Source organism: Notolepis coatsorum (assembly GCF_963971535.1).
Source record: "Notolepis coatsorum genome assembly, chromosome: 10".
NCBI classification, from domain to species: Eukaryota; Metazoa; Chordata; class Actinopteri; order Aulopiformes; family Paralepididae; genus Notolepis; species Notolepis coatsorum.
The window spans coordinates 101,393,846-101,408,167 of record NC_140174.1 but is presented as its reverse complement, the minus strand read 5'-3'; the positions used below and the strand labels follow the sequence as shown (position 1 = coordinate 101,408,167).

The 14,322-nt window shown below is 49.8% G+C and overlaps 1 protein-coding gene across 1 annotated transcript in view; it reads right to left on the bottom strand.

Annotated features, from left to right (window-relative positions):
* Positions 1 to 14,322, bottom strand: part of LOC311235895 (corticotropin-releasing factor-binding protein-like) — a gene marked incomplete at its 3' end in the record, with an annotated part of 29,906 nt that overhangs the window by 14,807 nt on the left and 777 nt on the right. The window contains exon 3 of the mRNA XM_084323417.1: positions 14,171 to 14,322. This exon is cut by the window's right edge and continues 6 nt beyond it. Coding sequence (XP_084179543.1) covers positions 14,171 to 14,322 — 152 coding nt within the window. The remainder of the gene's footprint in view (positions 1 to 14,170) is intronic.

Below are 14,322 nucleotides of genomic sequence, written 5' to 3'. Positions count from 1 at the left end.
GCAGTTTTTTTCTAGGGTTGGGATCCCGAGGGAGGTACTTACGGACCAAAGGGACCAATTTCATGAGTCGCACACTTAAACAGGTCTATCAGCTGTTAGGTATCAAGAGAGTAAGGACCACTCCCTACCACCCTCAGACTGATGGCCTTGTTGAGCGTTTCAATCAGACCCTGAAACGTATGCTGAAAAAGTTTGTTTCTGAGTCGGGGAAGGACTGGGATAAATGGCTGCCGTTTCTGTTGTTTGCCTACCGTGAGGTTCCCCAGGCCTCAACTGGGTTTTCACCTTTCGAGCTGCTTTATGCCCACCAGGTCAGAGGTCCATTGGATGTGCTGCGAGAAACCTGGGAGGAGTTGGACAAGCCACAGAACATGAACATCATCTCTTTTGTCCTGAAAATGCAAGAGACGCTCATGAGGACCACCACAATGGCACGTGAAAACCTTCTGAAGTCCCAAGCCAAGCAGAAGGAGTGGTATGACCGGTCGGCAAGACAGCGGAGCTTGGAACCTGGGGAGGAAGTCTTGTTGCTTTTGCCAACGTCAGAGAACAAACTGTTGGCAAGGTGGCAGGGCCCATACCGGGTCAAGCAGAAGATGGGGCCGGTAACGTATAAGATCCACATGCCAGAGAGGAGGCAGCCACTTCAGATTTTCCATATAAACATGCTCAAGAAATGGCACCCCCGCCCAGTCTCTGTGACACCTGTACCGCACTCGCTCTTCATCCAGGCAGTGGAGGAAGAGGAGGAACCCATGGAGCAGTACCTACCCAGTCGGGAGGAGGGGAAGAAGCTGGACATGGACCACCTTTCAGCAGGAAGGAGAGAAGAGCTCCTTCGGATCTTGCCCCTCCATCTCTTCATGGAGACTCCGGGGCGCACGGACATGGTGCACCACCACATCACTTTGAAGGAGACTAAGCCCCTTCGTCAGCCAGAACGTCTGTTACCGGTGCTGAGGAAGGAGTTGTAAATGATGAGGGAACTGGGGGTGATTGAGCCCTCCTCCAGTGAGTGGAGCAGCCCAGTCATCTTGGTCCCAAAGAAGGATGGCACCCTGAGGTTTTGTTTGGACTTTCGGAAGATCAATGGGGTGAGTAAATTTGATTTGTACCCCATGCCCAGGATCGATGATCTGGTGGAGAGGCTAGGAGGCGCCAGCTTCATTAGCACTCTTGATCTCTGCAAAGGGTACTGGCAGGTTCCCCTTACAGCAGGGAGCAGAGAGATCATGGCTTTCCGAACTCCCTTTGGTCATTTCCAGTTCACGGTCCTTCCTTTCGGCCTCCATGGAGCGCCGGCGACATTCCAGAGAATGATGGACAAGGTCCTGTCGGGCACAGAGGCCTTTGCCGCTGCTTACCTGGATGATATAGTGATCTACAGCAACAGCTGGGAGGAGCACCTGTGTCATCTCGAGGAGGTCTTGCAGAGGATCAAGAAAGCAGGCCTCACCATCCGCCCTGACAAGTGCTCACTGGCCAAGCAGGAGACCAGGTACCTGGGTTTTGTGTTGGGGAAGGGACTGATCCGACCACAGGTGGGGAAGGTTGATGCTATCAAGTCCGCTCAGAGGCCCACGACCAAAACTCAGGTCAAGTCCTTCCTGGGTTTGGTTGGCTGGTACAGGCGTTTTATACCTGACTTCTCAACTGTTGCTGTGCCTCTCACGAACCTCACAAGGAAGAACGAGCCCAACAAAGTGCGGTGGACGGACGGGTGTGAGGAAGCCTTCCAGGGTTTGAAGACATCGTTGTGCGGTGAGCCCCTGCTTAAGAGTCGTGACTTTGAGCAGCCATTCACAGTCCAAACGGATGCATCGGATCTGGGTATTGGAGCCGCCTTGTTGCAAGGGAAACCGGGTAATCCCCAGCCCATTGCTTACATCAGCAGGAAGCTCAACTCTCATGAAGTCAGGTATTCCATCGTGGAAAAGGAGTGCCTTGCCATCAAGTGGGCACTGGACTCTCTCCGATACTACCTGTTGGGCAGGAGATTCAGCCTGGAGACTGACCATCGGGCACTGTCTTGGCTGGGGAACATGAGTGACACCAACTCCAGAATCACGAGATGGTTCCTTGCCATGCAACCTTTCGACTTCGAGGTACTGTATAGGAAAGGGAAGGAGAACTGTACAGCCAGACTACCTCTCCAGAACGCCACAAGTGTCTACTCCAGAAGGGGGGGGGTAATGTCATGGGGCTATCCCATGCCCTATAAGTAGGGATGCACATGGGCCTTAAGTGGTTTGACCTGTTCCCACATGTGGTCATGCAGCCAAACATTTAGTTTAGGCCTTCGGCCTGGTTTGTTTTGTTATGTTGTTTTGTAATACAGACACATTGGTTTAAAGCATAACATGTTATGTAGAATTAAAGTACATGCATTTGTTGATAAATACCATTTGTCTGTGCTCCCACTTGGTTCCTTGTAGGATCTCTGGCTGCCCAACCAGAACTGGGAGAGGCCAGGGCCCTCATTCATCAACGTGTCTTACGCACAGATTTGTGCTTACCCTGTGCATACGATCATTTCTAAGCAAAGAGTGGGATTCATCAATTTCAACTTGAACTTGACTTTGTGCTTATGTCTACGCACAGCTCTGAGCACACTTAGCTGACGCCCAGTGGTAGAATATCGTTACTACGCACAAGCGCTCCTCAGTACATGCATTCGTTCCAACGCGGAAATAAAGACACTGGCACGTGTTCTGTATGACCCCCGTAATTCATTATAGTTCATTGTGAAATAGCGATATTAGTGTAATTATTGTCAAACCCTAAATAGCATGTGGAATAGGTCTTTCTCTCCGAATGAATGCAGGTTTATATATATAGCGTTATGGGGTGCACTGACTGCGCTCGCAGGAACTGTTTTCAGAGATAGCATCAGATAGGGATGAATGAGGGGCAGTCTAATTGCAGAGAGAACATAATATTAACTAGAGTCCACTACCCGAGACACCTCCTTCATTTGTACCGCAATTTGGGACCCAAATTGGAGCTATGAGCTTAAAAGCTTTTCCGTGCTTATTTGAGAAGGTCCAGCTGCAGAGCCGGAGAGACAGACAGCAGAGAGACAGACAGACAGACAGATAGACACTGTTCCACAGTGTGTGTGTGTGACCACTAGTCTCCTAGTAGAGACCCCCCCCCTCTGGACCACCTCCCAGTAGAGACCCCCCCCCCTCTGGACCACCTCCTAGTAGAGACAAGTTTTCTGAAATTTATGTTTATATATGCAAATGAGGCACTTCCCCATTAAATATGTGGACATTTATGGATGCAATAAGGCAAAATGAAGTAAAATGAACAACTAAATGTGTGTTATTGACGTTTTATTGTCACTAGTTTCATAGAAGACATGTTTAGGAAGCAAAATATAACAAAATCTCAAAATCAACAAAAAAAGTATATTTGCCTATTCACCTGCAGTGTCTCGCCTTAATCCTCATCTTCGTCTTCTTCCTAGATAAGTCTCTACTAGGAGGTGGTCCAGAGAGGGGGGGCTGAGTCTCTACTATTAGACTAGTAGTCACACACACACACGCACGCACGCACGCACACACACACACACACACACACACACACACACACACACACACACACACACACACACACACACACACACACACACACACACACACACACACACACACACACACACACACACACACACACACACACACACACACACACACACACACACACACACACACTGTGGAACAGTGTCTGTCTGTCTGTCTGTCTGTCTGTCTGTCTGTCTGTCTGTCTGTCTGTCTGTCTGTCTGTCTGTCTCTCTGCTGTCTGTCTCTCTGCTGTCTCTCTCAAAATAGTATAAGTGCTATCTTGGCTCTGAGAGTTGCTCTCCGGCTCTGCAGCTGGACCCTCTCAAATCAGCATGAAAAAAGCTATAAGCTTATAAAACGATTTAATATGCTAAACTTCGTTTTAAATTCCTTAATTCACTTTTGTTTATTTCATAAAGATTTTCCCGACATAATGATACCTGCCCCGACCAGATCCGTGACTCTGTTGCGATACAGATGAATTATCTACTCAGAAAGCTTATAAAACAATTTAATATGCTAAACTTTGTTTTTAAATTCTTTAATTCACTTTTGTTTATTTCATAAGGATTTTCCCGACATAATGATACCTGCCCCGACCAGATCCGTGACTCTGTTGCGATACAGATGGATTATCTACTCAGAATAGTATTATAAAGTGGCTTTTATGCTGTAGATCACTGCTGGTATGTGCGTGCAGAACCTTTATTTCAGCGGGGACTGTAGTATTTATTTGACGTTACTGTACAATATATGTGTATTAAAAGAGCTGTCTTTTATTGTATTATAATAATTATTAATATTAAAAATAAATTAAGAAAGGCATTCTTATTCCAGCATGCATTAATGACACTAACGGGCAATGGCAAAACAGTGGTTAATGGTCTTTATTAGTGTTTGCGCTGCCCAGGCAGCAATGGTTAATAGATATCATATCCGACATCACCGTTCTCATAACACGCTTCCCTCGGCTTAGTCCATTTTTCCACATTTCATGGGGGTATTCCATTACCGTATATGGTTAATCGGGGCGGTTCTGGTATGCAAATACTTAAAACAGTGCACGAGCTCAAACGTAGGATCAAAGTCATATTCATCATGACAGGTGTGCGTAGAACCTGCGTACGCACGTGTGGTGAATCCCGATTTTACTGTGCGTGCACTGATTCTACATTCTGTGCTTACGTGTGGAAATAGAACATGTTCTATGTCCACGTTGATGAATGAGGGCCCAGGGCCTTTTCTGGAGGGGAGATTTGGAAGGAACCAAGTGTGGTAGAGTACGGGGGGTTCATAATGAGAGGGGAATAAGTTTATGAAGTGCCCTAAACACTGTTTAGTGTGTGGTGATTGTTGTGAAGGGCCAGATTAAACTGAATATATATATGTATCATTTGATATACCTTGTATATTATTTATATATATACACGGAATATCCCTTTACCTGCGTACAAACCAGAGTAATATTCGCTCTCCTATTGGACAGCGGCCCCAGGCGCCAACGACCAAGCCCCCAACGGCAAGTTCAAAGGCAACTCCGGGCATGTCAGTACATGCCCAGAGTCTGCGTAGTAATACGAGACAAGAACTGAGGTTGGGACTAGATATTCACTTAAGTATAAATACGGCGCAGGTGTAAACAGCAGTAGTTCAACGTAATATTCAGTTCAGTACCTTACCCACCTTCACCACGAGTCAACGTGCAGTGAAGTGAGCAACCTTGCGTCTAAATAGAGCGTTTAGAACGTGTGTGAATAGAATAGTAAAAGTGTCAGAGTTTAGTGAAGTAACGTCAAGTTCGACCTAGTTTAATGTGAAGTATAGTGCACAGGAGAATCGGCGTCGGCGATTGCAGAACCATTCCTGGTTGGATTATATTGCTTTGGGACAGTGACCACCGGAGAAGAGCACCGTTGATTCCACTGTCGTTTGGGATTTAACCTCGTGAGGATCACCACTCGGGCCCGCCTCGTGGAAGGGGCTGGCTAGCTGTCGTCAATGCTGTCGAGCATCCTGGATTACAACTATTGCTTTTGTCTGCTGATCAAGGGAGTACAAGCACCGGCTCCTGTATCTGGAGCCTCTTTATTCCTCGTTGACCCAGACTGGGTACCCGAACATTCCTCTACCCCTCCCGGCCTTACACCCCGGAGGGAACCCAGTGTCTCCTGTTGGTACCGGTGTGGCCCATGTAATTGCTATACCACAGGTGGCGTCAGCTTAGACCCATCATAGTATTCCTACTATTCTCATTGACTTATGCTCTTGACTGACTTTACGTATGTTCTTCGCCATACAAGCGCGAGCCTAATTCTCAATCTGTAACCTAACGTTGCTTAATAATAATAAATAACCCTCCAATATAATTTATGTGTCAATGCCGTATTCTTGTGTGGGTGTTCACCATATATATTCATGTACTGTATGGCCAGTAATTAAAGTACATAACTAGTAGTGGTTTAATATATCACAATCTTTAATACAGTCAGGGTTTTGTAACCCCTCAGTTACAATTGGTCCTTCGAGCCGGAGGGTATCAGTGTAATATTTAATATAATATTAATATTAACCATGGCCAGCGGTGAACACTCCCCAAGCGGCTCTCCCAAGCTAGAACGCCCGCAGCGCAAACGTCAGCCACCTCCCTATCTGGAGGAATTCGCTTTCGTTCTACCACCTAGCTTATCTAAACAGACGTTAAATACGGATAAAGCGGATAGTCAAAGCATGTCAAATCCTATCGACCAGGCGACCCTGCCAGTACGTGGGGACACTGGCGCCGCTCTGATGGCTGCCTTTCTGATCGCTCCGACGAGACTGTGCTTTATTTTGTTAATTTTTATAGTATTAGGAGTTTTATTTGCACCAACTGTTGGTGCATTATATGTGTATGACCGTCAGTCAATCATTGACATTGGATTAAGAAAAACTTACCGTTTGGATTGCTCTCTGGATCGGATCGCTGAACAGCAGAAATGGCCCGCCGAGATCCTTTGTTATGCCGGCCATGGCCAAGACGCCAAGAAGCCACCGCGAAGACGAGGAAAGAGAGCCGGGGTCCGGAACAGACTGAGGTCCAAACGACACAGAACCACATTGCCCAGCATATTGTTGGCCAATGTGCAATCGATAGGAAACAAATTGGACGACATCAGAGCAAGGATCCAATTCCAGAGGGACATTCGGGATTGTAACGTCCTCTGTTTCACAGAAACTTGGCTGAGTCCAGATGTCCCGAACCACGCAATAGAACCGGCAGACCATTTCTTCGTTCTCCGCAAAGACCGGACGGCAGAAGAGTCATTAAAGAAGAAAGGAGGCGGCATTGCATGGCACAACCCCCCTCAAACTGAACAGTGACATCTCCTTAGCAAATGATCTCAACTCCTTCTATGCGAGGTTTGAGGCTGTGAATAACAACACCAGCCTACAAACCACGGCAATGGGGGGGGGGGGGTCTGCTGATGGAGACTCAGTGTTCAGGGTAACAGAGCATGAGGTGAGACGGATCTTTAAAAAAGTGGATATCAGGAAGGCAGCAGGACCGGACGGCATCCCAGGCCGCGTCCTAAAAGTCTGTGCCGACCAACTGGCCCCGGTATTCACTGACATCTTCAACCTGTCCTTGGAACAGGCTGTCATCCCCACCTGTCTGAAGAAGTCCACCATCATCCCTGTACCCAAAAAATCTACGCCCGCTTGCCTCAACGACTACCGCCCTGTAGCCCTCACCTCCATAGCCATGAAGTGCTTTGAGAAGCTAGTGAAGGGCTACATCTGTTCCTCCCTCCCCATCAACCTGGACCCTCTGCAATTTGCATATCGCCCCAACAGGTCCACGGAGGACGCCATAGCCCATGTGCTGCACACAGCAGCATCACATCTGGACAAGAGGAAGGGGAACTATGTGAGAATGCTGTTCATCGACTACAGCTCAGCATTCAATACCATAGTCCCCTCCAAACTCATAGCCAAGCTCAGGGACCTGGGCTTGAACTATGACCTGTGCCAGTGGGTCCTGGACTTCCTGACGGGCAGACCCCAGGTGGTAAGAGCCGGCAACTGCACCTCCTCATCCATCACGCTCAACATAGGGGCCCCCCAGGGCTGTGTTCTGAGCCCCCTCCTCTACTCCCTGTACACACATGACTGCGTAGCACAGCGGAACAACAACACCATCATCAAATTTGCTGATGACACAGTAGTGGTGGGCCTGATCTCTGCCAACGACGAAAGGGCCTACCTGGAAGAGGTAGAGAACCTGTCACAGTGGTGTCAGGAGAACTGCCTCTCCCTGAACGTCAGCAAAACAAAAGAGATGATTGTGGACTTCAGGAGGTCGGGGGTCAAGGACTACAGCCCCCTCAGCATCGACGGGGCACCAGTTGAGAGAGTGAACAGTTTCAAGTACCTCGGAGCCCACATATCCGAGGACTTGACATGGACCACACACATTGACAGTGTTGTGAAGAAGGCACGACAACGCCTCTACTTCCTCAGGCGCCTAAGGAAGTTCCAAGTCAGTCAGAAGATCCTTAGGAACTTCTACTCATGTACAATAGAGAGCATCCTGACCGGCAACATCACCTCCTGGTTTGGGAATAGCACTGCACAAGACCGTAGCAGACTACAAAGAGTGACACGTTCAGCCGAACGCACAATTAGAGGGGGGCTTCCCACCCTCCAGAACATTTACAACAAGCGGTGCAAGGGGAAGGCTAAGAGAATTATTAAGGACTCGAGCCACCCGAACAACTGCCTCTTTGAACTGCTGCCGTCAGGCAAGCGATACCGGAGTCTTATGGCGAGCACAGAAAGACTCAGAAGGAGCTTCTATCCCCAGGCCATCAGGCTGCTAAACGAACAATAATCGCTAAACGAACAATAATCACTATGCAACAACCATCAAATGCACACAGCACACACACCCACACGCACACACTCACTCAAACAAACAACACACTGCAGCACCCACTCTCCACACTTTAGATCACACAAACACACTTACACTTTATATTTATTGATAAAGGATTTGCACTACAACTCGTAAACCTACTGTGAATTGTACCTAAACTGCACCTCGTCCATTTATGCTTGCACTATATAGTATTGTATATTAGTACACTGCGCAGTATTGTATATTGTATGGTAACTACGTCTACGAACATTGTACATATGTCTAAACTGAACACTGTGACCTCTTTTTTTACTTCTAATTTTTACTATGTTTTTATTTCATACTTATCTTGTCATGCACAGTCTCTGGAGCGCAACAGTAAGAAGCATTTTGTACAAAAGTATTCTGTACTTCTGTATGACAACTATTAAAGAAACTTGAAACTAGAGACCCCAGTGGGTTCTAACGAAACTGACTCAGCTCACGGGGGGGACCAGGTGGGACATGACATGACTATACCTCCAGACAACGTCACCGGGATAGTCCCCGGAGCGCTCCAGGATAAAGAAAGCGCTCCAGGGACAGAACCCGACACACAACCAGAAGAGAAGCGCGCCCAGGAGATGGACCTCGGGGCGCGCCAGGAAAACAGATCTCCAACGAGCCCTGTCAGAAGCCGATCACCTCCGTCAGTGTGATCCCCCCGCGAGGCGGACCAGATACTGGCGCAAGCCTTGATCGCCACCCTGACAGCCTCCACCGAACGCGATCGGCTTCAAGCAAAGCCGCTTAGTGAGCGCGAACACTCCGCCACGGAAAGAGAGCGCCTCCAAGCGCAAGCCCTTAGTGAGCGCGAACACTCTGCCGTGGAACGAGAGCGCCTCCGGGCGCAACAATTAAGTGAGCGCGAACACTCTGCCATGGAACGAGAGCGCCTTCAGGCTCAACAGACGAGCGAGCGCGAACAACGAGAGCGCCTCCAGGCGCAACAAGCAAGCGAGCGCGAACAATCTGCAGCGGAACGAGAGCGCCTTCACGCGCAACTCCAAGCGCAAGCCCTTAGTGAACGCGAACACTCTGCAACCGAACGAGAGCGTTTCCAGGCACAACAAAGGAGTGAAGACGACCGCATAAGACTGGAGGAGAGACGCCTTCAGACGGAAGAGAACATTGAAAGAGACCGCGCCAATGCACAGCGCGACGCCGCCAATGCACAGCGCGACGCCGCCAATGCCCAGCGCGAAGCAGAGCGCGACGCCGCCCATGCCCAGCGCGAAGCAGAGCGCGACCGGCTGCAGGCGCAGATGATAGAACAATTGATTGCCAGGGCGACACCCCCTCTCTCCGCACGGAGCTCCCGGAGATCATCACGACAAGGGTCTAGGGCACCTTCCCCTACCCGACAAAGCGAACCGGGACCCGGCCAACAGGAGGATCCTGTCTACGTCTCCGAACCCCCTCCCCGACCGGTCCATACGAGACCCAGCCACCGGGAAGAACCGGCCTACGTCGCCGAGAGACTGAATAGAAGACTCCAGGACCTAGAAGAGGAAGAGGAAGAGGAGGAAAGTCAAGCCCACCAGCAGCAACGTACTCTGGACCAGGAGGCCCAGTACAGCCCAGACTTCAGCCCAGAGTCACTGCACTACAAACCCCCGACTCAACTCACGGGTGAGTTTGACGTACAGTCAGCACTGAGGAACAGCACCTGGGTACCCGGCCTCTGGTACCCACCAAGTACCAACCCACGACAACACGTACGGGGAGACTCGCCCAGGAGGCCTCTTCCCCTACGCTCACCAATGTGCCAGCCATCCATGGCATCGTACCTTGGCACACCGACGTTCCCAGACTTTACGCACGAGGACAGAGCACAGTACTCGGAATTACGGATGTGCTTAGAGACTATGATGTCCGACGTCCCCGATGAGTCGTACAAATATGCCATCCTCCTCAAGCATCTCAAGGTGCCCAGAGCGCATAACATAGCGCTAGCATATTCCAACTCAAGCACCCCATACTCCGCAGCTCTAGTGGCCCTCGACCAGCGTTATGGACGCATATGGGACTACGTGATACAAGAAATAAGAGATATCGACTGCCTCCCCCCAGCCAAAGACAATAGAGCATTGGATGACCTCTCTATCAAGGTACAATCCCTAGTAGGGATGCTGGGGTCCCAAAAGGAGAAAGGGAGATATGAACTATATGCTAACTCTAATGTGGAGCGAATACTGGAGAAGCTCCCTCCAGCCCGCCAGGAGCGCTTTCGGCGGCAGAGAGACCACCGTGATCCCGACGGTCCCGAGCCATCCCTACTAGACCTGGCCGCCTTCCTCGCAAGGGAAGTCAGCAGCCTACGACTGGACACGTTCGTGTGGAGTGGACCAAGCCCAAGAGATGGACCTCGGAGATCTAATGATAACCGCCGGTCAGTGACCGTTATGCACCAGGCCGAGTCAGTGCCGCAGCACAAGAACCACAGCACCCCCCCCGACGAAGGGGAAGTGGAAGATTGTATGCCAGTACTGTGAAAAGGAACATTGGCTGTCTCAATGTGACACTTTCAAGAAGATGACCGCTGACGAGGTGAGTCAGTGGATCAAAGCCAACCGCCGCTGCTTCCGCTGCGCGCGCAGCCATATGGCAGCTGAGTGCCGTTTAAAGAAGAAATGCAGCAAGTGCGACGGCGCCCACTTGGAGGTCCTACACGACAGCAACAAGAAGGAACCCGTACCCCCAAGCAGCTCGAGAGTGAACGTCATGTACATAGACCCTGCGAAGAGTGGGAGCTCCCGAGTGCTCTTGAAGGTGGTCCGAGTGATATTAAGCTACGAGGACAAGGTCATGGACACTTACGCCGTCCTAGACGATGGGTCAGAAAAGACTCTCCTCCTCGCATCCGCCGCAGCCCGGCTGGGTCTGCGGGGGAGCGAAGAAACAATGACAATCCGTACTATTAGAAGAGACCTGAAGACCACATAAAGGGTGAAAATGTCTCCTTCACGATAGCAGCGGTCGAGCAGCCCGAGAAGCAGTATAGCATCACTAACGTCTTCACCAGCCACGACATAGGCCTGTCACAGTACACCTACCCCATCCCACAGCTGATGGCGAAGTACGTGCACCTACGTCAACTACCTATACCGCTCATCGACGGCGCCACACCGACCCTGCTCATAGGCTCCGACCACGCGGACCTCATTCTCCCAATTGAGGCGGCCCACATCGGACCCAAAGGATGCCCAGTCGCGGTTCAGACCCGACTGGGGTGGACGCTCCAGGGCCCCCTCTATGGACTTGACAGTCAACCCACGTCTACACGTTGCCTGCACACAAAGGTGAGCGACACCGGCCACTCTCTCGTACAGCCCGTTGAGAGGCTATTGACATTAGACGAGAGGCCTGTGAGAGAACCGTGGGCCCAAGAAGAGGGAGTTCCGAACTCCACCCCCCTCAGCTGCGCTCCAAGCGACGTAGCTGACCTCGAACTCAGCACCCCAAACGACTTCTTGATGGGGCGGCCGGAACCGGCCCCTCCTCAGACGGGGTACAGACCAAACATGAGGAACAGACGGAGGATGTGGAGACACAGCCAAGCACAGATCAACCAGTCTCAGGCCCGCTTCCTCCTAAGCTCCCTACCATCCCGTCCAGCCCGTCAGAAACGGGTCAAGGACAGGGACAACTTAAAAGTGGACACAGTCGTTATGATCATAGACCAGTCACTACCCCGAGCTGCGTGGCCGGCCGGCCGCGTAAGCAAAGTGATCACTGGTGCCGACGGAAAGGTCAGAGCGGCAGAAGTTATTGTCCAGGGACGGACCTACACCCGACCCGTGGCGAGGCTGATAGAGTTGCCGAGGCTCCCTGACTCCCCTGATGACGACCATGACCCACTGACTTTGTAGATTGACCTACTCCTCACAACAGACATTGAGCAGTTGACTGGACTATTAATCTGTCTCCTTTAACTAATTAGGTGCGGACTAATTAGGAGGCGGCTGTTGTGAAGGGCCAGATTAAACTGAATATATATATGTATCGTTTGATATACCTTGTATATTATTTATATATATACACGGAATATCCCTTTACCTGCGTACAAACCAGAGTAATATTCGCTCTCCTATTGGACAGCGGCCCCAGGCGCCAACGACCAAGCCCCCAACGGCAAGTTCAAAGGCAACTCCGGGCATGTCAGTACATGCCCAGAGTCTGCGTAGTAATACGAGACAAGAACTGAGGTTGGGACTAGATATTCACTTAAGTATAAATACGGCGCAGGTGTAAACAGCAGTAGTTCAACGTAATATTCAGTTCAGTACCTTACCCACCTTCACCACGAGTCAACGTGCAGTGAAGTGAGCAACCTTGCGTCTAAATAGAGCGTTTAGAACGTGTGCGAATAGAATAGTAAAAGTGTCAGAGTTTAGTGAAGTAACGTCAAGTTCGACCTAGTTTAATGTGAAGTATAGTGCACAGGAGAATCGGCGTCGGCGATTGCAGAACCATTCCTGGTTGGATTATATTGCTTTGGGACCGTGACCACCGGAGAAGAGCACCGTTGATTCCACTGTCGTTTGGGATTTAACCTCGTGAGGATCACCACTCGGGCCCGCCTCGTGGAAGGGGCTGGCTAGCTGTCGTCAATGCTGTCGAGCATCCTGGATTACAACTATTGCTTTTGTCTGCTGATCAAGGGAGTACAAGCACCGGCTCCTGTATCTGGAGCCTCTTTATTCCTCGTTGACCCAGACTGGGTACCCGAACATTCCTCTACCCCTCCGGCCTCCCGGCCTTACACCCCGGAGGGAACCCAGTGTCTCTTGTTGGTACCGGTGTGGCCCATGTAATTGCTATACCACAGGTGGCGTCAGCTTAGACCCATCATAGTATTCCTACTATTCTCATTGACTTATGCTCTTGACTGACTTTATGTATGTTCTTCGCCATACAAGCGCGAGCCTAATTCTCAATCTGTAACCTAACGTTGCTTAATAATAATAAATAACCCTCCAATATAATTTATGTGTCAATGCCGTATTCTTGTGTGGGTGTTCACCATATATATTCATGTACTGTATGGCCAGTAATTAAAGTACATAACTAGTAGTGGTTTAATATATCACAATCTTTAATACAGTCAGGGTTTTGTAACCCCTCAGTTACAGTGATGATAGATCATGATGGAGTGATGTATCCATGTTGTCCAGAGTTATTGGATGTCTGTATTGATTAATTGATTGTTTGTTTTTGGTTTGTCCCTGTAGGAGGAGCTTCCAGCATAAAGCCAGGGATGGAGGCTCCTCTCGGGGAGAAGTAATGACAGGCTTGGAAGCGAGACACAGCCGTACTAAGACCTAGTTCCCTTAGCCAAGGGCCTAGTTGTTTATTTGTTAAAAGAAAGTTTAATCATTTTGTATTATTTTTGTATTTATGTTAAAATATGTTTTTCCCGTTTTTTCCCACTGGGGAGCAAAAGAACAAATAGAATAAAAAACCAACCACCGGGTGATGGCAACCTGACTCTGACTGCATTTGTCCTTCGCTGGGCCGCTTCCTCACAGTACCCTATATAAGGTACCCTAACTGGCATGATATACATCATGCGGCAGTGAAAGGGTTACGATCTGCCAGTCCGTCGTCCCGTTCTCTAGCAACCAGCGGTGACACGTGAGGGTCTGCATGGGGTTAAACTCACCTTGATGAAGTCTCCAGCGCTGCAGTCAACATTGACGTCAGTCAGCTCCAGACTGATCACCTCGCTGGGATCAGAGATGAGGAAGGCAGCGCAGGACAGCTGGGGCCGAGAGGCCGTGAAGGTAAACTGACCCTCAGTGGCCAACATGTCCA